A 25,199-nucleotide genomic window follows, 5' to 3' on the forward strand; every position below is an offset into this window, starting at 1 on the left:
AATACTGTTGTGCACCTGAAAACAAACGTACAACAAACAACCCACACTAATGACTGGTTTGTTTGTTGCATTGACCAGATTCAGCAGAATTAGGCACCAAACAGTCCCACGCTGTTCTTCAGGACTCATTCAAACCACTGGAGTGAATCCTCGGGCTTATTAAAACGTTGTCGTCGCCACACACTCGTCACAATGTGAGTGCAGGGCTGGATTATTCCATGTGAAATGGACGCAGCTCGGATCAGTGTTCACGAGTCCTGTTCCTTCTGGAGGGGAAACATAATGAACGTGTTAGAAAGGCAGACGGTAAAGAGCTTAAAGGTTTTTCCCTCAATAAGTCCAGATATAACTTCATCAGGCGAAGTCCTGAAGTGTAGCGTTACCTTGCTAACGTCCATGTTACTTTCTGTTTGAGCTCATTTCAGGATTAAAGACGTAAAAAGTATCTTTGCACCGAGCAGGACTCTGTGTGCACGTGAACCAGGGCTGTGAACTCGTGTTGAGGTCTCCTCTTCCTCGCATGCAGAGCGAATGTGATCTCCTGAGTTTCTCCTCGAGCTGAACTCGTGGCCTGAGGACAAGGTCTCACGTTTATCCCACAGGGAGCCGGGGAGCTGCTGCCTGTGAAGCTCAGGGTTCCATGTAGAAGCTGGTGAAATGGAGACGATTGATTTGTGGTCGTATTAAAAGTTCTCAGGCTAAAGGTTCAATTCCGGCAGGAGCCTTCATCATCGTCATTGGACTGTGAGACAGAGCATCAGAACCGAGAAAAACACTGGTTTTTGTCTTTTATTTGTTGGTGTTTTTCTCAATAGAAAATGCAGAGTTTTGCGTAATACTGAAATAACTGATTTCTTGTTTTTAACGCCCCTACATAATGAAATGTTCCTCACTTGAATACTTCCCGTGTCGGAGTCGTGTTCCGCGTGGGAAACAGATTCTGTGTGGACGTGGACGATGACTCATTCTGGATTCAGTCGCTCGGCTCAGGTGTCACGGTGAACGCCGGGCTCCCTGCTGTGTTCAGCGCTGCAGTATTGACTTACCCTGTTATTCTACTCTATCCACAGTGATTTATAGGAAGGTCTCTGGGTAGTGCTCCGTCTGACAGCGTTGTAAATAAACAGCTTAGCCTTCATCCCAGCGGCTGCACACTTGTGCCATGCAGAGCGAGCTGAGCTTAATTTTTACAGCCCTCAGCTGAATCACTGCGGACGCACAGACCCGTTAACATGCGTCCTGTGTGCGGCTGTGAGAGTTTACATCTATCTACTGATTCCACAATAAGAAACTAAACTAGAAGGACACTTGGAGACGACATACTTGCGCTATTGCTGACCACCACATTGCATTTACACGTATTGTGATCAGATACATGTAAACAAACATTTTCTGCAATCTAATCTCTTCTAACTTCCTGATAAATATGCTGAAGGAATTCCTCTGTCTGCCACCTGACTTGAACCAGCTCCAAAAGTGACTGGATTCTTCCTCGGGCCGCGACTCACCCTTCTGCCAAGTTTAAAGGAAAATCGGTTCAGTAGTTTTTGTGTAATCCTGCTGATAATCTGACAAATGAGGGAACTAGACATTTCAAAAGTCTCTCAGAAAAGTGAGCACTTGTTGTGAGCCGGGTCAGAGGTCACACTCGTGTTGACTGGCGCCGTGCGGCCGCTTCAATTATCCGAGCCGAGCAGAATGTAATGAAAATGCTGAAACAATACGGCAGTCTGTCATCTGATAAGAGCCGTCAACGTCTTCCAACTAAATGAGATCCAGAGTCGCAGCGAGGAGCTGTAATGCAGCAGCAGACAGATGATGATTAGGTGATATTGCCTCGAGGGAGGGAGGGGGGGGGGCTTTCTGGAATGATCCGACACAGGAGCTCAAACTGTACGAAGCTAAAAGGGTTTGAGGAACTTGCAGCGGCTTCTCGAGTCAGAAAACACCGGAAGGTTTGGAAAAGTTCCTGGAGAGAATCAGTGAAACATTCGGTGATCGTGAAGATCACAGAGAGAAAAAGAGTTTTTGGAACAACTAAAGACGTGAAGAGCATTTACGGAACAAACATTATCATTGTGGGTAATGGATCTACTGAGCCAGTTAATGTAATGGGAACAAACATGCACCTTAAGAGGTTCAGCGTTCTGCATATCTGTAATGTGAGAAGTAATCTGTACCTTATTACAACCAACTGGTTTTTATAACTTTCCATTTAAAAGTTGTGGAGTCTTCAGGTAAAACCAGCAAAACTTCTGTTTACACTCAGAAACACGTTGAATGTTTCCCTACATTAACTGTATATATAGAATAGATATATTTATAGATATATAAACAACTTCACTTCCTCCCAATGTCCAGAAATGAAGACAGAACATGTCGGATATCAATGCAGCATTTTGTGAAAAGTTAATTTCTCAAACTTACTCTTCACGGCTCTTTCAGATTTACCGTTCTTCTTCTCTCGCCTTTTTTTTTTAGCACATATTGATGCTCCATTGCTCTCCTAGAGGTCATTACATCACTTACCCAAATTATACAAATATAGATTACACAAAATAAGATTAGAATAATGTCGTATCAGACATTTTTCTCTTCACTTGACTTGTGGACTTGTTTGTGCACCAGAAACTGAAACAGCAAGAATCATGAGTATTCATGGCAGAATAGGATGTTGCTGTGGCTACTGTTCATTTTGAATAATAACAATCAGGGCAAGAAATATATGAGTAATAAAGGTAAAAAAGAATTGAAGATTTTGCATTTTTAAATGATGACGTGTCCGAACCCTCAGGCTGCAGTTTTAATCTGGTGCATCTACAGCTTCTGCAGCTGGAGGCAGGAGGGACTTTTAACTTTATCAGAACTTATTAATAATAATAAGAAAACTAATGATGTGGGGAAACAAGTGAATTTCATTGTTTGTCTCAAAGTTGCGTGACCTTGCAGTGTTTTGTCATATTGATAAACAACCTGGGACCAAAGCACTGAATTGTGTTTCTTTCTAAACGTATTTGCAGCTGAACATCGGTGGAACCTCGACGTAATTTCTAGGAAACAGAGTTAGGACGAAGCGTCAGTCTTATGACTGAACACACTTGACTTTGTCTTTGTCTCCGTCTCTCTGTCCTCCATCATTGTGCTGATCAATGATGATTGACCACGCTTCGCTCCGTCCTCCTCTCCGTCCGTCTGTCTCTGGTTTCTCCCTCTGCGATGCCAAGTGTCTGTCTGATGGATCAATGATGATTGATGACCGAACACGTGTGACTCGGCCTCTGCTCGTCTCTCTCTCTCTCTCTCTCTCTCTCTCTCTCTCTCTCTCTCTCTCTCTCTCTCTCTCTCTCTCTCTCTCTCTCTCTCTCTCTCTCATTCTTTCTTTTCCCATGCAGTCAACGTTGTCTCCTTTTAAACTGATTCTGATTCATATTTAATGACTCAGGACGTTTAGCTCCATTTTCGCCTCAACTGAAAACCTTAATGCTTGTGTCTCGGTCGGCGAGTGTTGACTTGGTTCTGAGATGTGATTCCCACTAGAAACCTCAAAAAGAGGTCAGAAACCTAGAAAAACACCAGTTTCATGAAGAGAAAACTGGGATGTGATGCTAACTTTGTTCCCACTGAGCGAAGGAGACGGAGGAAAATGCTGCATTTCTGAAATTTAAAGATGTCAGAGCAGAATTCAGGAAACTTAAAGACATTTCTTAAGTCGTCCAGCCAAGACAACCAGAAGAAAGAAAACACTTGATATCGATAGTTCACCAGCTCAGAGTCTCACCCGGACAATATCAGCACAATCTGATGGAGAATTTCAAAGTAAAAGCCATTGTAAAATGACATTATTGAAAAGATGGCAGAGTTCAGTGAGTTACTGCGTCTCCTACTTGTTTACTCGGCTGGTAACTGTTACAACAAACAGGATTAGCTACACAATTAGAGGTCTGGAGCTGTGTGTGAAACAGGAGTCAACTTCCTCCTTCAGATTCTCCTCATCCCGTCTTCTATCTGCCGTCACCTCCTCGTCCTCCTCTTCTGTTCCAGGCAGGAGCTCGTCTGCAGCCGGTCGGCAGCTGGTGTCTCTGGGCAGCCTGTTAGACGATCAGCACTGGCACCAGGTCACCGTGGAGCATCACAGCAATCACCTCAACTTCACCGTGGACAAGAGCACAGAGCGGCTGCAGATCCCTCCAGGACTCGCCCACTGGGACCATGATCAGGTGCGTGTGTGTGTGTGTGTGTGTGTGTGTGTGTGTGTGTGTGTGTGTGTGTGTGTGTGTGTGTGTGTGTGTGTGTGTGTGTGTGTGTGTGTGTGTGCACTTGTACTTCTATCTTCATGAGGAGCAGTTTAACTATTGATAAGTGTAATGAGGTGCACGGGCACATGAGGTCCAGGGAAGTTGGAATACTTAAAACTAGCATTGCATATTTCATAGTTCATTTGAAATATTAAAAATAGTTTGGGCACCTATGATTCAATTGGAATGAATTACACCTAGAAAGGCACTAAGACGTCAAACCTGTTCCCCTTTAATGATAATAAAAATAATAATAAACTTTATGTATATTGCACTTTTCAGGCTTTAAGACAAAATGCTCAACAAACCAAAGAGAGTAAAAGTTAAAATCCAGAAACCAATGAAACCCACCTTGAAACATATTTTGGAACATGACAGCATATTTATCCACAGCACTATGCTTTGAGTATAAATAGATAAATTGATTTCTATAAATTAATCAAACCAAAGTGTGGTTAAATTATAGTTCCTTCTTTTTCACCATGTTATAGAAAGTTATCTCATATCTTTTCCCGTGTGCTCGTGTCTCTCCCGTGCAGATGAGCGTGGGCGCCGACCACGACCTCGGCTCTCGCGGGTCGTTCGGGTCGGACCGAAATTTCTGCGGCTGTTTGGAAAACCTCATCTACAACGGCGTGAACCTGGTGGAGCTCGCTCAACAGAGGGACCAGCGGGTCGCTGTGAAGGTAAACTGCTTGTATGGGTTCGTATATCACCACGTGTACACTGTAGTGCAAACAGTGTGTGTGTGTGTGTGTGTGTGTGTGTGTGTGTGTGTGTGTGTGTTGTGTCAAGCTAATGCACAACACCTCTGCATCTCCCTTCCTCAGCCTGCGTCGCTTTAACGACTCCACAAAGAGCTTTTAGATTTGATCATGTGTCTGTGCGCTGCACACTCCACTGGAAATAGAAACTCACCGTCGCCCGGAGGGAACCGGGGATGTAACATATCACTGTCGCTGCCCCGGCTCTGGATTTACTGTAATTACCTCTTCTCCAAACTATGAGCCCTCGCAGAGACGGCCAACTGCTCCCAGTCATTTAATTGGCGCCTTATTTTCTCGCTCTCTCTCTCTCTCCGCCTCTCGACTCGTCACCCTCCCTCCGTGACCTTAGAAAGCTGTTGGGTGACATTGGGGCCTTCAGTTTGACTGTTGGTGCTTATTCTAAGCCCGGCTATTATCGCTATGGTAATTCTCTCGTGCTCTTTAAGGAGACTTGCCGATTGGATCTCTGAGCGTGAGCCCGCTGCCACGCACCCTTCGGAAATTAATTTATATTCATGCTTTATCGTGTTTTCCCTCTTATGCTAGAATATTTTCTCTCTCCCCTCCTCCTCCTCCTCCTCCTCCCTCCATCTATCTCAGGGCAACGTGACCTTTTCCTGTGCTGAACCCATTTTCGTCGCCGTGACGTTCACCGGCCCCCGGAGCTTCCTCTGGTTAACGAGGGCGGCCGCAGCGTCATCGACGGGGCTGACGGTGGGGCTTCAGTTTCGGACGTGGAACAAGGCCGGGCTGCTGCTGACCTTTGAACTCCCAAACCACGGGGGTGCAGTCTGGCTGTACCTGAGCAAAGCCGCGCTCCACCTCCAGACCCACAAGCCCGGCAGGGCGCCGCTGGAGCTCGACGCAGGTCAGTCCGACCACTGACCTCCAACTTAAAGGGGAACTTTCTTTAATGCTTATTTCTTATTTGATTAAATTCTGTCTGAACTTTCTTGCGTCTCTGCTCACGCTGCTGTTTCTGTCACTTTCACTCCAGGTCACTTCAAACTCTAAATATCATCTTTATTGTTTCTATACTGTTCATCATAAATTACTATAATTCACTGCATGTTTTACCTCATGAGTCTGTTTGCATGTGACGAATAAGAATCCTTGAATTCACCCACACCGACTGTCTCCAGCTTTTATAAAGAAGTAACTGACTTGTGCTTGAAGAATGAATATCTTGGGTCTTGTTGTGATTCTGTGTTTTGTGTGGACAGATACAGACGAAGGATGTTTAGCAGCTGACACAGAGTCAAATGATTGAATCCAGCCCCAGATGATGAAAGGTGTGTGTGTCTGTGTGCGTCTCCAGGTTCAGCTCTGAACGACGGTCAGTGGCACTCCGTGGTCCTGACCTCCAGACGAGGACATCTGACCCTCGCAGTGGACGGAGACGAAGGAGCCGCTGCTCAGGCCAGTCCCTCGTTTGTCGTTACCACAGCTCAACTCTTCTTCGGGGGTAAGAAGAGGGATGAAGAAATGAACACATGCAGAGTTGGGGTGTTTTAAACTTGAAACCTCGTGTCACGTGTCCTTCGCGTCGTGTCTTTTCCTCTCGTGCGCAGGTTGTCCCTCTGAAGGCAGCAGCCAGGAGTGCATGAACCCCTTCAAGGTTTTCCAGGGATGCATGCGTCGGCTGACCGTGGACAACCAACATCTGGATCTGATCAAGGTGCAGCAGAGGCTGCTGGGAAACTACAGTCACCTGCAGGTCGACATGTGTGGCATCATTGACAGGTCCGACCTCAGAACACCATTTGTTTATTTCAAGAGAATCTGATGCTTTGCTTTTCGGCAGAAACGAATCTGCACGAAAATGCAGATTATTCAATGTGCTTAACTATTTGTTAGAGGACATTGACAGAGAAGAAGGAAGCAATGTTGTTCAAATGTTTAATTTCATTGTCACTTGTTCGTTGTAAATCCTGTTAATCTCCCCCGGAGGCTCCGTGACTGGTTTCCTGTGAAATTGGGTTACGTATGGATTATTAGACACAGAGGGAATTACTGCAACAGTTTCCAGTGTTTTCCCCAAATGTTTTTTCTCACCAGGAAAACAGTCCTGGTATTATTAGTATTATTGTTTTTCCATCATTTAGCATCACATGAGGTGGAGCTTCTCTCCCTGGGCTGTAATGTGCTCTTGGAAATGTGATTTACTTGTGTGAAGCTGGGATTCTTGTATGGACGGTTAGAGAGAGGACTCACTATCCAGGAGCCACACACACACACACACACACACACACACACACACACACACACACACACACACACACACACACACACACACACACACACACACACACACACACACACACACACACTAACACAAACATACAGTTAGCGTTATTGTTCAGCAGGGACCAGAGTGAAATGAGCGCAAAGAAAAACATAATTTTTCTCTTCTGCTGATTGCTGCCAAATCGTGGTTCTGCCTCCAGTGTTTCCTCTGCTTGGCTCTGACTGCTGCTCTGTCTCAGTTTGTGAGTTCGGAGAAATTATAGGATGTTGTTTCAAAGTTACCGCCGGTGGACGGAGCGATATTTGGCATGTTTGCAGAAAAAGATCTCAGATTTGGACCGGTTTCGCTTTCTGCTTCTGCTTCAAATAGTTGTTGCCAGATGATCATCGTCGTCGTCATCATCACTTCCATCTTTGCATTGTGTTTATTTGCTCCAGTTCAACAGAACAGAAGTCTCCCAGTTTGGCCCTGAATGCTCCCACTACCACTGGGAGCAGTTTGGACCTCACCTTTCACATCTGTTCCAGTTTTTCTTGCAGCCCCACGTTCTCACTCCTTCTTCTTGATTTCTGCATCTGTGATTACTGCCCTCTTCTGCTCCTTGTCCATCATCACTACGTCGTCTGCCAGCAGCTGTTTGTCAGTCTGTAGTTTTATGCAGACTATATTTCACGTCCATAGACATAGGCATAAAGATGGATATGACGATTATACCCAAAAGTCAAAGTCAAGAGTTGATGTGATTGACAGCTGAGACTGACCACGATCACTACTCTGGTTCCAAATCCATAAAATGGTGGCGTTCGTATTTGGCATATTTTTGTTTCAGTTCTCCACAGTGGGAGGAAGTTAGCAGTTCATCTATATATGAAGTGGTGGATACATACATGCATGAGAATAAAACTCTTCTGACCCTCCACAGTTATCGCTCAATCGAAAAATACATTTCCACCATTGCACAGAATCAATATTCCAGACATTTCATCAAATATCATAAAGGAACCATGACCTGTGATGAGTCTCTGACTCTGTGATGCAGAGAATTCAAGCTCCACTGTAACACATCGTTCTCGCAACTTGACCTTAGACCTTTGTTCCGAATGATTAAAGCCCGTTGCTAAATGGTAAACATATAATCCACCAAGCGGGTTTTCTTTCAGTGAAATATCGAGTTGAAAAATTGGATTTTTTCACTTCTCCAGCCGCTCACCTCCAACCTCCTGTAAACTGAAATCTGTGCTGCATGACCGTTCATATGAATTCATCCATGAACCCATTGCCCTTTTGCTCGAAATGAATAATTCCGGGTAAACACGGCCACAATGGACCATCAGAATTTACATTGAATATATATTAAAAGCAGTGGAGTTAATGGAAAAGCTGCAGCTGCCTCCATTTCTAACTTATATTCAGGAAAAACAAAGAGAATGCAAAAAAGAAATTGGTGATAAAAACCAAAGTTTCCCGTCTGACAAGTCTGCTGAGTCAGGCCTTTTCCTGCAGTGAATTTCCCCCCCGACTACAAGATTAAACATACAAGCTGCGCTGCTCTCTCTCTTTCTCTCTTTCTCTCTTTCTCTCTTTCTCTCTTTCTCTCTTTTCTCTCTTTCCGTCTCTCTGCACATATCGCCGACCTCGTTTAGCCTCACTAACGTGGTTACCCACTCCCTTTCTCACCCTCACTTCCCCTTCCTGTATTTCCCTCTCCTCTATGGTATCTCCATCATTTTGTCTTCCCCTCCTCCTCCTCCTCCTCCTCCCTCCTCCTCCTCCTCCTCCTCTTTTCTTGTGTTGCTTGCCCCTCCAGCTCCATCCTGACACAAGGCTGAAGGAAAATAAATATGAGTTAACGGGAGCAGAGTTTTCTCCAACGTGTTTTAGAGTGTGTGGTGTTTCGGATACAAAAGAATAACACCAGAGAAATCTGGAAAAATCTGATAAATCTTTTCTATGTGTAAGAGTTTCGTTATTCAGTCGTGTTGAACGGATGTTTCAGACAAGGGGAACATTTTGAAGTTCTCTCTTCACACACACACACATGCACTTGCTTCAATAAAAACTGAGTAGACTGAGGGAAAGACAAAGAAATGAAGAACTCTTCTTATGAAATCAACCCTTTCTATTTCCGAGCAGAGAAAACCGCAAAGATCACCATGCAAATTGCAGTTTTTGATAACTCAACTCCATTAAGCACAAGAGTTGATGCTATTTTATCTTTTCATTATCATTATTAACAAAGTCCTTGAAAGGAAAAGGCAGAGATGTCTCCGTGGACAAAGTCTGAAATGCCTTTGTGCCGTTTAACTATTAGAAAAACACACAAAGAGCCACAGAGTCTCGATGGGTGACATTTTATTAAGGTGATAAAAGCCATAAACAGACCATAGTTAATACAGAGGGCAGTGAAAAGTCAGGTTTATAGTTGAGGGCAGTGGATTAACATTGAGTACGTTTCTCTACAGTGATCAGAGGTGAAGTCCAAGATAAAGCAGGAAACTTTGAGAGGAAGTTTCTCTTATTTTACAGTAACGACACATAATTATACCTCAACCTGAACCTTATAATTTGTCATTTTTGTGTAATATTTTATGTTATGTCTGTAACTTGCACTCTCTGGTTTGGATTTCCTGCTCTTTTCACAAACATCTGTGAGATGAGCGTCTTGATCTCTGGCTCCTTGTGTTCATTTCGCCCACGGCTCTTCTGAAAACACACATTTTGGCGGCTGTGTCTCAGGAGGTAAAGCGGGTCATACACCGACCAGAAGTTCAGCCATTCGATCCCGGGCTTCATGTAGACTGAATCTGTTCTGGTTGCCGGAGGCAGACACTCGCGGGACAGTAATTCTAGACTTTCCCTCGGGTTTGTAAAAAAAGTGTGAGTTTCCACTTCAGCAAATTATTGGAGCGGAGTCGAAGCTTGTCCTCTCTTTTCTGTCTCCTTCTCTCAGGTGTTCCCCGAATCACTGTGAACACGGTGGCTCCTGCAGTCAGTCGTGGAGCACCTTCCACTGCAACTGCTCCGGCACCAGCTACAGTGGAGCAACCTGTCACAGCTGTAAGAGCACTTCTTCTTCTTCTTCTTCACAGATCAGAAGCACGGTGTGTAGGTGTTTCCTCTAATGAGGCATTAGTGTCAGGTCCCTGTGGACGCTGGTGGAGCTGAGGGTCAAAGCTCTTTGCTGCAGTCGTCAGTGTGTGGCTGCTGCTGCTGAGGAAACGCAAAGAGAGAGGGATTTAGAGGAGGAGCAGGAGGAAGAGAGGAAGAGGAGAAGGTGAAGGAGGAGTCTCTGTTATTAAAGTGATTTCATGAGTTATATCGTTTTGTACTGGAAAAGTAAATATAGTTTTGCAGTCTTCAGCCAAAACAATGACTTACACACGAGAGGTTTTCACAAGCTTCATTATTCAGAGGTGATGGAACTGAAGTGTTTTACTCTGCAGTCGACGCTGCACATGGGACGAGGGAATTTTTAAAAAGCTCAAGAAAGATCAATATGTTGCTCGTTGCTTCACAACAGTTGTTAGAGTCACTTATTCACTTGAAACTTGTCTGGTCCAGAATCTGTGGTTGAGCAGTAAACCACTTTTATGAAGTTTTCACACTTTCACTGATTAAAGATTTGATTTTGTTTTTTGTTTCCCAAAAATGATTTGTGCCGTGTTCTGTATTCATGTTGTGTGATAATGTGGAGACGAGGGTCAGTGTTGATCTGTTGTAGTTCGACTGCAATTCCCTCAGAAAACAGCAGCACTTTGCAGTGAACATGCAAAGTGCTGGTGGGGACAACATTTCAAATACAGACACAAAACTAGAGTAGAGCCGAGGCTCAGGCCCCTGAATCTGTTTCATCCATCCAAGACTTACTCCCTGGGAAATTGGTGAAAACATCAAAAATGTCAAAGAAAGTGATAACAAAAATCTAGATCCATGCCAAACTGTTTTCTCAACCCATGTTCCATCAAGTTTCATGGAAATATGGTGAAAACATAACCTCCTCCTCTTGTGATTCCTCCTTTACTCAGTCAGACGACCTGGTTTTGATTAGAATGATTCAAACAGCTGGTCCCCAAGATGTCTCCGTCTCTCCGGGAAAGACAGAGTGGAATCTGACGCTGTCTGTCTGTGTCTCCTCAGCGATACACGAGCCGTCCTGTGAGGCGTACAAACACAAAGGCAACACGTCGGGGTCTTATTACATCGATGTGGACGGCAGCGGCCCCATCGGACCTCAGCTCATATACTGCAATGTGACAGGTGGCTGACAGACACATCAACACACACTGGTGTCCAGCTTCTCCCCCTCTCTCTCTCTCTCTCTCTCTCTCTCTCATCAGTGCTTTCTCTGTCTCCCACCAGAGGACGTGACGTGGACGGTGATTCAGCACAACAACACCGAGCTGACCAGAGTTCGACCGTCGCCGGGAAAGACTCGGCACTCGGCTCACTTTGAGTACGCCGCCAAAGACGAGCAGCTGGCCGCCGTCGTGGGCCAATCGGAGCACTGCGAGCAGGAGCTGACCTACCACTGCAGGAGGTCACGTCTTCTCCACGCACCAGGTCGGGAGCGGTGACACCGCGTGGAAGATCCTGATGTTCATTTCTGCACCAAATTGCACACACTCAGATATTAGTCCTCTAAATATGACAGATTCTTTTCATCAATATCCATTAATTACTTTCTGGAAAGTGAGTGAAAATGTCCGAAAAACATTATCACAAAAAATGACTTCTGTCCGTCCTGGAAGCGGGTTCCCTCCACTCCCTGTGGTTTCTGCATTTTTCGAGGATTAATGACCGAGGATGTCGAACCTTGCACAGATTGTCAAGCCCTGTGAGGCAGATTGTGATTTATGAATCTGTGTGTGTGTGTGTGTGTGTGTGTGTGTGTGTGTGTGTGTGTGTGTGTGTTCCAGACGGCTCCCCTCTCAGCTGGTGGGTGGGGGGTCCAGGTGAAGGTCACAGACAAACCCACTGGGCCGGAGCCCCCCCGGGCAGCCAGCGCTGCTCCTGCAGCCTGCGTCAGACCTGTGTCGACCCCAAACACCACTGCAACTGTGACGCTGACCGCACTGACTGGTACTGCTCATTTATTAATGTCAACGAAGATGACGTGATTTGGAAATATGATGATGTGACACATTGGCCCTGCCTGGTTTAACTCATAAGGTCGTAGACGACTAAACGTCCTAACGGGCAGGTAGAGTTTACTAATGATCCTGTTTACGAGACGCGCTTTAATCTGTAAACAATATTTAATACGTTTTTAATAATTCATCCTCTGTGTTTGCTTTTATTTGTGTTGATGAATTTCCCTTTTCATTTCCAGACTTCTTCCTGTTTTTCCTCCTCTCATGTCACCAAAGATAACGATAATCAGACTATTTATTATTCTCTCTCTCTCTCTCTCTCTCTCTCGCTCTTGTTGTCTCTCTCTCTCTCTCTCTCTCTCTCTCTCTCGCTCTCTCTCTCTCTCTCTCTCTCTCTCTCTCTCTCTCTCTTCTTTCTCTCTCTCTCTCTCTCTCTCTCTCTCTCTCTCTCTCTCTCTTTCTCTCTCTCTCTCTCTCTCTCTCTCTCTTTCTCTCTCTTTCTCTCTGTTGTCTCTCTCTCTCTCTCTCTCTCTCTCTCTCTCTCTCTCTCTCTCTCTCTCTCTCTCTCTCTCTCTCTCTCATCCTTCTTATGCTAAAGATGAAACTTCATCTTTTTTCTTCCTGTTTCTCCTCCTGATGTTTCTGTTTCCTCCTCCTTCGACCTTCCTCTTCCTTCCAGGGCCAATGACTCGGGCCTGTTGACCCACAAGGAGAACCTGCCCGTCAGATCCCTGGTTCTGGGCGACGTGCACCGGCCCGGCTCGGAAGGCGCCTACAGGGTAGGACCACTCCGTTGCCATGGAGACAGTAAGTCCAGTCCAGAGCCGTCATTGTCACCCTGTAGGCTGCGTGTGTTTTTAAATGACACATGTTGTATGTCATGTTCGTAGACTATATAAAGATGGACGACATGACGGCTCACCAAAGTGTCTCAATCGCCCCCTGGTGGCTGGCTGCGGTGCCTCCTCCCTGTTAGTGGAAAGGACACGGCTCCAAATTACGTAATCGACACAATATGGGATATTTTGTTCGGATATCTCGGCTTAATCTCGTCCATCTTTACTCACAGTCAATGGTCTGCAACATTTTAATGATAAATTTCGATCTCATTTCCTCTTCTAAACTCTTATATTATCTTTTATTTTATTTCTTTTTTCAGAAAATGTCTGGAACGCTGCCTTCTTCGACAAGGAGACATCGTACCTCCACTTTCCCACCTTCCACGGAGAGCTGAGCGCCGACATCTCCTTCCTCTTTAAGACCACTTCATCCTCCGGCGTCTTCCTGGAAAACTTGGGCATCAAGGACTTCATCCGGATCGAACTCAGCTGTAAGTGAAAAGCTTTCAGGTTAGACGTCTAATCCGGACGGCGCTGAGATGTGGAGCACGACCTGAGGAAGGAAGGATCATGGTGGTGGCTGCAGTTTCAGCTGGGGGGGCGACGCTCCTGCCTCAAGCTCCGCCTCAGATCCTTTAAACCCAGAGAAGAAATATACCTTTTCCTCCTCTGGGAAATCACTGCAGTGTCATTGTTCCCGCCTGCCGCAGTACATTTCCTTTATAACTACCACAGTTCTCTGCCGTTGAGATATCGTCGCACCGTCACCGCTCATCGCCCTTCACGTGGCGTGAGCTGTTGTAGCTCTCCACAGGAAAGTGTTGTATCATTTAATGTGACTTGCTAAAGGTAATGCAGCGTGACACTGGAGCTGAACTTGATAGAAACGGGACGTTTTTATGACGGACAATATATTTTCTCACAAGATACAAAGGTTTAAAATCAGGGTTTAAACTCCGGGCAGCCGTCTGGTCTCCAACCTTCAACTGGTGACGTTTGTTAGTGATTTATTGTGTTGAGTCAATGTCACTCACGGTCAGTACATGTCAGAGCTTTGCTGATTTCTGTTAAAGGACTTAAAGAAGATATTTATCTTTGATGGTTGTCAAATCTACAGCTGTCCAGTCGTCGTTGTAACTCGTTGCCATGACAACCGCTCTCTGGTGTGACGTCCTCCTGAGCTGGTCGGTGTTTGATGTTTGTTTGCTTCGCTCTAATGATTAATTACTTGAGTCTGAATATACATATATATATATATATATATACATATATTGTTTTCTCATCAGTGTCGACCGGCTCCTCACTTCATCGTCTCCTGGAGCTCTTACAGGGAATAAGAGTCCTCGGTGAAAACAGATAGAAACATAAAGGGTCGTTTATAGTCGAGCAGCAAATGAGAAAACCAAACAGGTGCAGAATGAGCACGCGGCACTTTGCAGGAAACAATCTCTGAAGTACAGACAGAATGATATCATTAGGAGATTTTAATTGGATATGAAATGCAATATTCAATGCTTTTCTTTTCTTGTTTGGTAAATAAATACTGCAGGTTTTGTTTTAAACGATGATACGAACAACAGCTACAACAACTGGATCGTGTGCTTTCAGAAATTCAACAGGAGCTTGTTCGTACTGTATTTATGACTTTTAGGTATCATTTTAGTTTCATCCATGTCCCATCTGCTAACATGGAGGAGGCAGGGTTGGTGACCTACACTGCACCCTTTGGTCCATCTTTATATTCAGTCTATGGGTTGAACACGGCTGCAGAGAGAAATGATGAGTTGATAATATGATGTTGATGTTGACGACTATTTCCACTGAGTCGTGATCTTCCCTCCTTCCTGCTGCAGCCTCCACTGAGGTCCTCTTCTCCTTCGACGTGGGTAACGGTCCGCTGGAGGTCGGCGTGAAGGCCGCCTTCCCCCTCGATGACAACAGGTGGCATCGCATCCGAGCCGAGCGCAACGTCAAGGAGGCGACGCTTCGCCTTGACGAGCTCCCCGCTGCCGCTCAGGAGGCTCCTGCTGACGGACACATTCACCTGCAGCTGAACAGTCAACTATTCATAGGTGTGTGTCTGTGTGTGTGTGTGTGTGTGCGTCTGTGTGTGTGTCTGTCTGTGTTTCAGAAATGAAAGGCAATTCAAAACTGCCCTTTACAACATCATTATAGAAAGAATATCTTTGCAATATTCAGACAAGGTCTTTGGCCACACAGTTATTACTTTTCTTCACATTTCCAAATTCCAGAACAACTTGTCACAATATTCAAACTCAATCAATCAGTCGAGAGCAGTTCTTGTTACCCGGGCGAGTCTGAGACTCCGAGTTGGAGGTTGTAATGCGAGAAGTCACAAAACAATAATCTCAGGAGTCTAAATTCAGCCGGAGACGAGGGAAAATAAGTGTCCCAGTCAGGACAGGCAGGACAAGCCACCTGTCAGAGAGACTGACAGTCCGTCAACTTCCCAGATGTGGACAGTCAGCATGGTGCTCGGCCGCCAGGCAGACGGTGCAGAGGCGGCTCCTTAACTTTCTCACCGGCCAGTTTGTGTTTCACTGCATTTCATCACCTGGTCATTTGAATAATTCAGCAGGAGGCTGGTGACAGATGTTGTGTCTGGAAGTTGTTGAGCAAATATTAAAATCAAATACCGTCTGTGTCTCTGTGCAGTTTGATTACAGATGTGATGTACGGAGTGAAGAGAGTCTTCAAACCTGCTTAAGTTGCATAAGCAGCCACAGAGAACATCGTGTATTTTTGATAAAGTTACTGCATTACCATGCAAAAGTAATGGAGCTCAGAAAGAGAAATAAAACAGAGCTGATGTTCGTGTATAACTGTGATGGATACACAACGTAATGAAAATGTCAAGGTTGGTTTTCATACCGTCCTGCAGAAATGAATAGAAAGTCTGGTGGATATAATATAGAATCTGACACACAATGATCTGGAGGTAAAAGATAGAAAAGTATGTGTCCTGCAGAAATGACTGAAATGAAATTAGCTCCATAAATGATCAGTCAACTAATCAATGAGATTGAAAATTCAGTGTTAATAGAATCATTGCTTCAAGTCATTTATCAACAAAAACATCCCATAGCTCTAACTTCTCAAATCAATTCAGAATCGATCCTGTCAGACCAAACTGTAGAGCGAGGCTGTTTCCTGTGTGTCCTCAGGGGGCACAGCGTCCAGGCAGAAGGGCTTCCGGGGATGTATCCGTGCTCTGCAGCTGAACGGCGTCACCCTGGACCTGGAGCAGAGAGCCAGGATCACCCCCGGGGTTCAGGCGGGATGTCCGGGCCACTGCAGCAGCTACGGCTCCCTGTGCCAGAACCAGGGCCGCTGCGTGGAGAGAACCAGCAGCTTCTCCTGCAGCTGTGGCCCGTCGGCCTACACCGGAGCCTTCTGCGACCGAGGTGCGTGTCTGAAGGGGCTCTGGAAATAAACCAGTGTGGAGAGAGGACGTGCAGAAACAATCAGCAGCCCTGTCGCTGTACAGCTGCTCGACACACCTCCGTGCACTCGACACATCAAATCCTTATTCTACACAGCTGCTAATCGTCCTGATCGGGGGGGGAATTGTGATATAAGACGTTTATCTTCAATTATAAAGTTTGTGATTGGCTGATTTGAAGTGTTTGCTTTAAGCATCAATCATCAACTTTCTCATTCATACCAGAGTTACAAAATACTTGTGTTGTGCTAAACTGAAGGAAAACACTGGAGTTAATATCCATATAACAACAGAGGTTTTCTTCAATTGTACTTTAGGCTTTTTAAACCATCTAGTTTTTAAACATATATATGATAAGAAACATATACATTTCTTTTGAGAAAATACTGATAAAAGGGTAAGAAATTACTCGCTGTCATGTTAGAAAATGCCCTTGTGTTCTTGTATCACGTGTTTCTCGGGTTCGGTTCAAGTCCCTTTAAACGCACCTGGTTGTTGCTCCAGTTTGAGCTCAAACTTTGTGATATCACCTCCCCCTGCAGAGGTCTCAGCCAGCTTCAAGGCGGGCACCTCCATCAGCTACACGTTCAAGGAGCAGGCGGCGACCGGGCCGAGCAGGAGCAGCGGCGTGCCGTCCTCCATCTACTCCGACGTGACCCTGAGAGCAGAGAACATCTCCCTGAGCTTCAGGACCAGCCAGAGTCCGTCGCTGCTGCTCTACGTCAGCTCCTCCCACAGCGAGTACCTGGCTCTGCTGCTCGACAAGCACGGTGAGCTCCACTTACCTCTGTCGTGATTTTAATAATCACTTATTTGTCCCTGTCCAGAGGTCAGTATTATGACAGCTGCATATTCTTAACCAGTGCAAATTCAAAAGCAAATCAAAACAGAATCACAATCTATGAATTGCATTGACGTGTAACTGTGCAAATATTTTTTCCATCTGTTAAACGCCCACTATACTGTTTCCTCGTTCATTTAAGTTGAACAAATATTCAGTTTGACTTGAGGGAGTTTTATTGCCGTGGTGAGTTTTTAAGGTTATGGTTCACATGAATATGAATTCATCTGAGAGCTGGAGGACTGCTGTGATCGAATCAGCTATAAACAAGTTGTCCTCCGTTCAAATCTTGTTCCAGAAACTATAAAGACTTCAGTTAGAAAACAGAGACGTGTTTTTAGAAGTGGAAATTTGAGCCGTCACCGTCTTTCTCCATCTTTCATGTTCGCTGACACTCGGTGGAATCTGTCGGTTCTGTGTCACTCTGCTTTGTCTCTCCTCCTCTTGCAAATGCTAAGTGGTAAAAAAAAAAAGAATTAGCACGGATGAAAAACGATGAATTATGCAAACAATACAAACAATCTCCTCCGTACTGTTCAGATTACTCTGTGGCCTCATGAAGAACACACACATTCACGGCTGTTATTCAAGATCTGCTCGTTTGAATTAGTCATCAGAAACCCTCTCACCCGTGAAAATCGAATGAATTAACTTGATTCTCTGCGGAGTTATTGGCAGCATTTGGCCCTAATTTTCTAAATATTGAATTCTTTTCAGTTTATTATTCAGCCGCTGTTGACCTGGAACATCCAGACTTCGCCTAATACATATTAATACTTACTAATATACATTTCTATTGACATAGATGGCAATAGATGACAAATTTAGCAAAGAAAGACAATTTCAATAGTTCTGCTTTTACTAAATGTAATCAGGTGTGGGTTTTTTTTACAGAAAACTAAAAAGTGGATAATTACAGTATTTAATCAGTGAACAACACAAATGTTTGGTTAATTTGTTAATCAGAAAGCCAGTGTGATGTTTTGTTGATTGTTGTGTGTTCAGAGAAGCTGGAGGTTCGTTACAGACTCGACAGCAGCAGAGACGCAGAAATCCTGAGGAGCAAAGCGAGGAACCTCGCCAACGGGCATCTCCACACGGTTACTATCAGCAGACGGGCAGATGCTGTTTCTGTGCAGGTAACAAACACACGTACACACGAGAGGCTGCACTGTTCTGCTCAGATGAGTCAGCCTGACGTTCTCAGCAGCTTCTGTCAACTCCAGCGACCAGAAGGAGAAGCAACGAGGAGACGGCAGCGACGAGCTGCAGGAAACATTCAGACATGATGAAGCCTGAGCTGCAGGCAAAACTCTCAGGGAGATTTTTCCTCCAAACTTTCCACATGCTCCTTCTCCTGCTGGGCTGAGTTAGAGTGTAACCTCGAGGCACCTGATTCACAGATGATCTGCATTTAAGCTCCAGTTGTACGCTGATGATACACAACTGTTCTCAGCAGCTCATTCAAGACCTCTGAACATCTAATATCAGGGAGCAGGACACTGTTATATCCACATTATTCTCATCTGAGGTCCACTCACCAGACCATGAGATTCTATCCATCTTTGTTTATGTTTACTTTTGGTTAAATCAGTGGTTTAAAAATCATGGGGAGAAAAACTAAAGTATATTTTACCTCTTAAAACATGTGGTTCTTTTTCAAATTATTATCGTTTTCTGTCGTGTAGTTTTATGTTCTGAGCTTCTAACTGTGATGTGGGTTCTTTGTCCTTCAGATTGACCAGGACACCGAAGACGACTTCAACCTGACGTCTGACGTGGAATTCAACGGCATCAGGTTGCTGACTCTTGGCAGAGTGCACCGTGAGTGAGAGGGTATCGAACGCCCGGGGACTTTGCAAGCTGCAGTGGGATCTGAACCCATCTGGATTTTCATTCATCAAATCACGACACATTTGTTTTGACGGAAACAACGGGATGAGATTACGAGACACAGCTTTTCACTGGGGCCATGTTGTCAGGGCTCTGCGTGACCTTGAAACAATATTTCACAAATACAGATGCAAAGCTTCTATTTGACAGCGAACGCAGGATTTCTTACAGAAGGTGTTTTACTGGACGTTCCTGTCATATGACCACAAAAGGTCTTGATATCCAGGTCTATGCAACACATGCACCACTTGGTTTAAACACTGAGGCGACGTTAAGGACACGGCTCATTATACACAGCTTGTACTGTTGCTTTTATCAGACTGGTCTTTCTTTAAAGATAATGTTTATACAACAACTTTGCCAAACTTAACAGACCAGGTACTGTATTTGTTCTAGATATAGCTACAGAACAAATACACGTACTTCCATATGTGTTTGAACTCTAAAGTTTGGCCAGATATGGTAAAGAACATACCTCAGGTTGCTCTGATACAAAATTTAAAGACTGTGTGAAGGATAGACTGATTATTTACTGTATTAAACCTGGAAATTGATTTTAAAACATGTGAGACAGTTCTATACCTGTGCTCCTGTTTCCTGACCGTCTGCTGTGCCTGTGACACAGATCTGATGTGTAGCGGAGTCATGACAGCAGCGTAATTCACTTTGTCATGACCTAGTTGTGTTTTCTTTATGGATTGTGTCCTCGGAGACAGACTAAGAAAAAGGTTGTTAATGAGACGAGAGGCGCTGGGACTTCCTGACCCGGGTGTAGCACGGCCACTGCAAAACGTCGAGTCCGTCCTCATCAGCGTTTCTTGATTGAACCAATGATACGAGGCTTTTTTTAGGTCAAATTAGACAAGTACAAAATGTTTCATGCATATTATATCCACAATGTGCTGTGTCTTTCTCTGCAGACCCCGGGGAGATGGATCCGGAGCTGGCTCGGCTCGGCTCGCTGGGTTTCACCGGCTGCCTCTCCGCCGTCCTCTTCAACTCCATCAGCCCTCTGAAGGCCGCCCTGCTCCACCCGGACACCAGCCCCGTCACGGTCACCGGCCCGCTGGTCCCGTCCATCTGCGGCTCCACTTCAACAAATCCCCATCCAGCAGAAACCACACATCACCAATCAGGTCAGAGGGAAATTAGCTCTTCCTGCTGACTGCAGTCGGCCCAAAGTTCAGGATGAACCCGAAGATGTTTGGTTTTAGCCGCCAACACGAGAAGAAAAGTAAATTCTGCACGCTAACAGTAAATTGAACAAGAAGTTGTTAAAAAACTCAACATTCACGGTGCTGTTCGACCTTTTTCCACAAACGTTTACAGTTTGTCTCGTCATAATTCTGCCTCTCAAACGTCACTCCACTGGCGTCAGGGGAAGAGATCTCCCAGAGGCTCGGTTTAAGAACTGTGTTGTGTGAAGCTTCATAATCAGTCAAGTGAAGAGGATTTAAATTTCACTTCAACTTTAAAACCAGTAGGACAGATATTTGTGGATGTTTTGTCTGCACAGTAAAAGGTTCAGGACGTCTCCGACGCTCAGGCTCAGCTCTGCAATGTCAGAAGTTTTAGTTTTTGTCTTTCGTCGGCTTTTACAATGTCAAGCGTGTGTCTCATAGAAAACTCTCTGCTGTTAAATGGACCATGATGGAAGTTTTCTGTGTTTAGCCCATTGACTTAATTGGTTTTCTAAATGCCGCAGTTTTCTTCTGCATGTTCAAATCAAAACTTTGATTTAAAAACACTGATGAATTTCCTCAAGCAAGTTTCCAGACATTAATTTTCACAATAAATGACTGACAAACTCAGACAAACATGGAAAACAAAAGCTCCAGGACCAGAAAGGCCAGTTGGTTGCAGCCTGAGTCCCAGTTGGTCGTGGTTTGGCAGGAGAGGGTTGAGGGTTGGACCTGGTTTATAGGGAGATGGGAACGTCAGTGTGTTGCAGGCATCAGAGCGGGACGCCGGGCTGCAGCTGGCAGCGCAGAGCAGACTGGGAATCATCAATCTGAACAGGCAGCAGCAGACAGACACGTGGACGTGGCAGGTTGTGGACCTGAGGCTGAGAATCAACGAGGTTCAGGCATCTGGACCACTGAGGTTCCAGAGCCGGGGTTTTCCGCTGCAGTGGCTCGCAGCAATGATTCAGATGATCAGCTGCAGGGGCTCAGGCGGAAGAGCAGAACCAGAACATTCACACACAACATGGAAACAGAGACTGGAGCCAAACAGGAAACACAAGGAAGTCGGGAAACAACAGGAAAACCAATAGGTTTCTCTCTCGGCGCCGCTTGAATCTTAAGTTTTATCAAATGTGGGTGTTTTGATGTTGATGTAGCAGAAAGAATATAAAGAAGTAAGTGGACAGGGAATAGTAAAAGTCATATTTTGTCAGAAACCTCAGATGCTTTAGATCCAAAAGGACTGAACCAAATATCAGGTGTGAAACGTTCCTCAAGGTGGTTTTGGTCCAGATCAAACTGAGCCGTGGTTCTGTTCAGGAAGCTGAAGAAGCAGCTCACAGGATTGTTTCCGTCCTCTTGTCTTTTCCTTTCTCACCTCCTCGTTTCCCTTGTCTTCTGTCTGTCTCTCTCTGTGCTGCAGGTCAGTCTGGACCCGTGGAGACAGGTCAGCCGTTAGTCAACGCCATGAGGACGGACTCAGCTTTAATTGGAGGTAACTGCAGCACCGCCGGTATCATCAGTCACGCAGAGAAAGCAGTGAGGACGTTTCAGTTTAAGTTTGAGACTCAGTTGAACTTACGTTTCTTTTCTTTCTTTCCCTACGTCTGAGAGCAGGAGAACTTCTCACACTGAAGTAACGTCTAAACGCTGAACCGCACGCTGTGTAAATGAAAAGCCTTAAAAGCCCCTGAGCCGTCCCTCACGCAGCACGACCGCGTCTGAGCGCACAAAAGCAAACACAACTAATTGGAATAAAAATGACGTTATTCTCCAGGCACAAAGACCGTCCATTTATTTTATTAGCTAACGTCGGTGCAGAGACCCTCTAATAGCTGGAATTGCCCTGGGAGCCTGCAGAGAGTGAACAGACCGCAGCACTAATGATGGAGCAGAAGCAATTTGTTTTCTGTACCTGTTTGGCCACTTCCCAGTTTGTTGTGTGGAGCAGGTGCTCGGCCTCCTATCGGCTTCTCGGCTTCTGATTTACACCGTTTGAAAACAAGCATTTTACAAAGTCCCACGGTGATGTAATCTTCTTCAGTGGGAACAGTTACAGACACACGATGTTTTCACCTCCGTCCGTTTGTCGGTGGGTTTGGTTTGTTTGGTAGAAAGACGCCAGGGAAGAACCCATTCAATTGAGCAGGGCTGAAGTTTGCTTTGTGTTTGTTTGATTCAGTCTCGGGTTCATGAGACGCGTGTTTAAACTCATTGAAAACATTTTGTGCACACACAGTTCAAATGCCACACACACACACACACAGACACACACTCCTGCAGACAGGAGATAAGTTTTCTTTCCACAGATTATAACACAATTAATCTACAGTTCAGCTTCACTCTTGGACCTGATTCTGACTCTCGAAGCTGTGACTCTCCGTCAGTTCCTCTCACCGGAGATCGAACCCACTCACAGTTACATGGAACAGACGTTCAGGATGAGGAGTGGGAACGAGAGAGGAAACATTCTCCTCGTCCCAAGTCAGTGAACTCAGCGTCTCACTGTGAAGCTGCTGGTTTAAGGTTAAAAGGAAGTTGTGTTGTGTTGCTTCAGGCTCTAATTACTGTCAATGCCTCCTCGGCTACATTTTAACTTCTAATGCAACCAACTGTGCCGTGTTGGTAGTTGACTGAGAGTTTACTGAGGGGTTGAGGAGAGATTTCTTTCTGTTGGTTGGGCTTTAATAAGTCCCGTCATGGTTTTGATTCTCTTGCTTTTTAACGAACACTGATCTAAATTGTGAAGGATGTCCAACGTCCTCGTTGCCGAGCTCCGGTAACGTCTCCCTCCTCTTCTGTGCAGGTGTGATAGCGGTGGTGATCTTTGTCGCGGTGTCTGCGTTAGCCGTAACGGCCAGACTCCTCTACGGGCGGCGGGGGGGGACGTGTCAGAGCCAGGAAATAAAAACAGTCAAACCTGAAGACAGCCCCGAGCTGCCGTTCAGCAGCCAGACCAGCTCGCACAACATCCCCAGTGAGAACCAGAGGGAGTATTTCATTTAGCTGCGGAGTCGGAGGACGAGGAGACGGACGGAGACGGGGACGCCTCGTCAAGCTTCGGTCCTTTGCACTAAAAAACTGAGCCCGAGACGTGAGGAAGCAAACAGGAGGCGTCTGTGGTTGTATTTTTGTAAAGACTGTAAATAGACGCACAAAAAGTCAAAGTGTTGAATATCATGAGTTGAACAATTGTAAATATACAAACGTGTAAAAATTATGACTTTATATAAATTTTCTGTGTAACTGAGATGTTGAAACTGTTAAATGACGTTGGTGTGAAACAGCTCTGGTGGGTCCGGGATCTTTTAAAAGCATTTTCTGACACAGATAATGAATGTTTGATATTTTCAGTGTTTGTCAGATGTTCGGAAGTTGAAGCAGGATTTAATTTATAGTTTATCATCTTTAGTTTGTTTTTTTATTCATGCTCTTTGCACTTGTTGGATGAATTGGGGCAAAAATCCAAACGTATCCGTTCACATTGAACATTTCTCATTTTCTCAAATATCTTCTCTCACCTTGAAGCCAAACTTATATTTCTTTCCCTTTATATCTTTTTCCTGGTTTCTCTTTTGGTTGTGAGACAGGTACAAAAAATTCCAGTCTTGTCATTCCCAAAATAAACATTTAAAAAGATGGACGACACATCTCTACTTCCTCTCACTATCAAGAAATGAAGTTAAAATAACCCGGACACAAACGTTGCCATTGAATCATTTAATGCGACTTTGACTTTTTACTTCTGTCCATGTCCCATCCACTAACATGGCTGAGGCGGGTTTTATGACCTATACAGAAGCCAGCCACCAGGGGGCGATTGAGATGCTTTAGCTGTCGTCCATCTTCGTGCTTCCCACCGTCGAGGTTTCTCTTCTTCATCACAACGATCTGCAGCGTTCCTGTTGTGTCAATGAGTTCCAGTTTAATTTTGTACAGATATTTTAGTAACAAACACTTTTCTTTTCAGTGAAAAAATAAAATGATCAATCTTTTTTTCTCTGGAGTGGTTTTATTTCCTTGGACCTGAATTATAATTGTGCTTTTCCAAACTTACTGGAAAAACCAACACAAAACATTTGTGTGATCTTTGAAAAAAATGTATCTGACGTGTACTCTGACTTTTTTGTTTGGTCCGTGTTCCATCCGCTAACATGGAGGAGGCCGGGTTTATGAGCAATGCTGCAGCCAGCCACCAGATGGCGATCCAGACGATTTGGCTTCACATTAGGGGAGCCGTCAGTAATAACCAGGAGCTCTTTAAGATACAGCAAGTATTCAATAAATTAAATAGACTTACAATAAATTTCAAATATAGAGAGTTCGTGTTATTGTTTGACAGCCTGAGAAAATCCTTATTAATCTGAGAAAAACTCCCACGTCGTCATTTGAGGAACTTGATGTCTGATTGAATTATTTCTCTGCTAAATGAGGCTGAAACAACAAATCTAATCAGCGTAAAGTTCCTTCTGTGAAAAGTTGGCAGTGGATCGGTCCTTTGTTCTCCGTGTGTCATGTCTGATGGATATTAATATGCATCTGTCTGCAGAGAGGAGATAACTTCTCCCGCTGCTGCTTC

General features: G+C 44.9%; 1 protein-coding gene across 1 annotated transcript in view; it reads left to right on the plus strand.

Annotated features, from left to right (window-relative positions):
* Positions 1 to 24,615, plus strand: part of LOC118119526 (contactin-associated protein-like 4) — a 49,530-nt gene extending 24,915 nt beyond the window's left edge. The window contains exons 7-25 of the mRNA XM_047342476.1: positions 4,042 to 4,217; positions 4,835 to 4,981; positions 5,663 to 5,930; positions 6,381 to 6,527; positions 6,634 to 6,805; positions 10,261 to 10,367; positions 11,448 to 11,567; positions 11,670 to 11,870; positions 12,227 to 12,389; positions 13,080 to 13,207; positions 13,560 to 13,730; positions 15,093 to 15,311; positions 16,425 to 16,664; positions 17,245 to 17,472; positions 18,549 to 18,682; positions 19,280 to 19,367; positions 20,357 to 20,572; positions 22,044 to 22,115; positions 23,427 to 24,615. Coding sequence (XP_047198432.1) covers positions 4,042 to 4,217; positions 4,835 to 4,981; positions 5,663 to 5,930; positions 6,381 to 6,527; positions 6,634 to 6,805; positions 10,261 to 10,367; positions 11,448 to 11,567; positions 11,670 to 11,870; positions 12,227 to 12,389; positions 13,080 to 13,207; positions 13,560 to 13,730; positions 15,093 to 15,311; positions 16,425 to 16,664; positions 17,245 to 17,472; positions 18,549 to 18,682; positions 19,280 to 19,367; positions 20,357 to 20,572; positions 22,044 to 22,115; positions 23,427 to 23,626 — 3,197 coding nt within the window. The 3' untranslated portion in view covers positions 23,627 to 24,615. The remainder of the gene's footprint in view (positions 1 to 4,041; positions 4,218 to 4,834; positions 4,982 to 5,662; positions 5,931 to 6,380; positions 6,528 to 6,633; positions 6,806 to 10,260; positions 10,368 to 11,447; positions 11,568 to 11,669; positions 11,871 to 12,226; positions 12,390 to 13,079; positions 13,208 to 13,559; positions 13,731 to 15,092; positions 15,312 to 16,424; positions 16,665 to 17,244; positions 17,473 to 18,548; positions 18,683 to 19,279; positions 19,368 to 20,356; positions 20,573 to 22,043; positions 22,116 to 23,426) is intronic.
* Positions 24,616 to 25,199: the final 584 nt, after the last annotated feature.

Source organism: Hippoglossus stenolepis, chromosome 12 (genome assembly GCF_022539355.2).
Source record: "Hippoglossus stenolepis isolate QCI-W04-F060 chromosome 12, HSTE1.2, whole genome shotgun sequence".
Lineage (NCBI taxonomy): Eukaryota > Metazoa > Chordata > Actinopteri > Pleuronectiformes > Pleuronectidae > Hippoglossus > Hippoglossus stenolepis.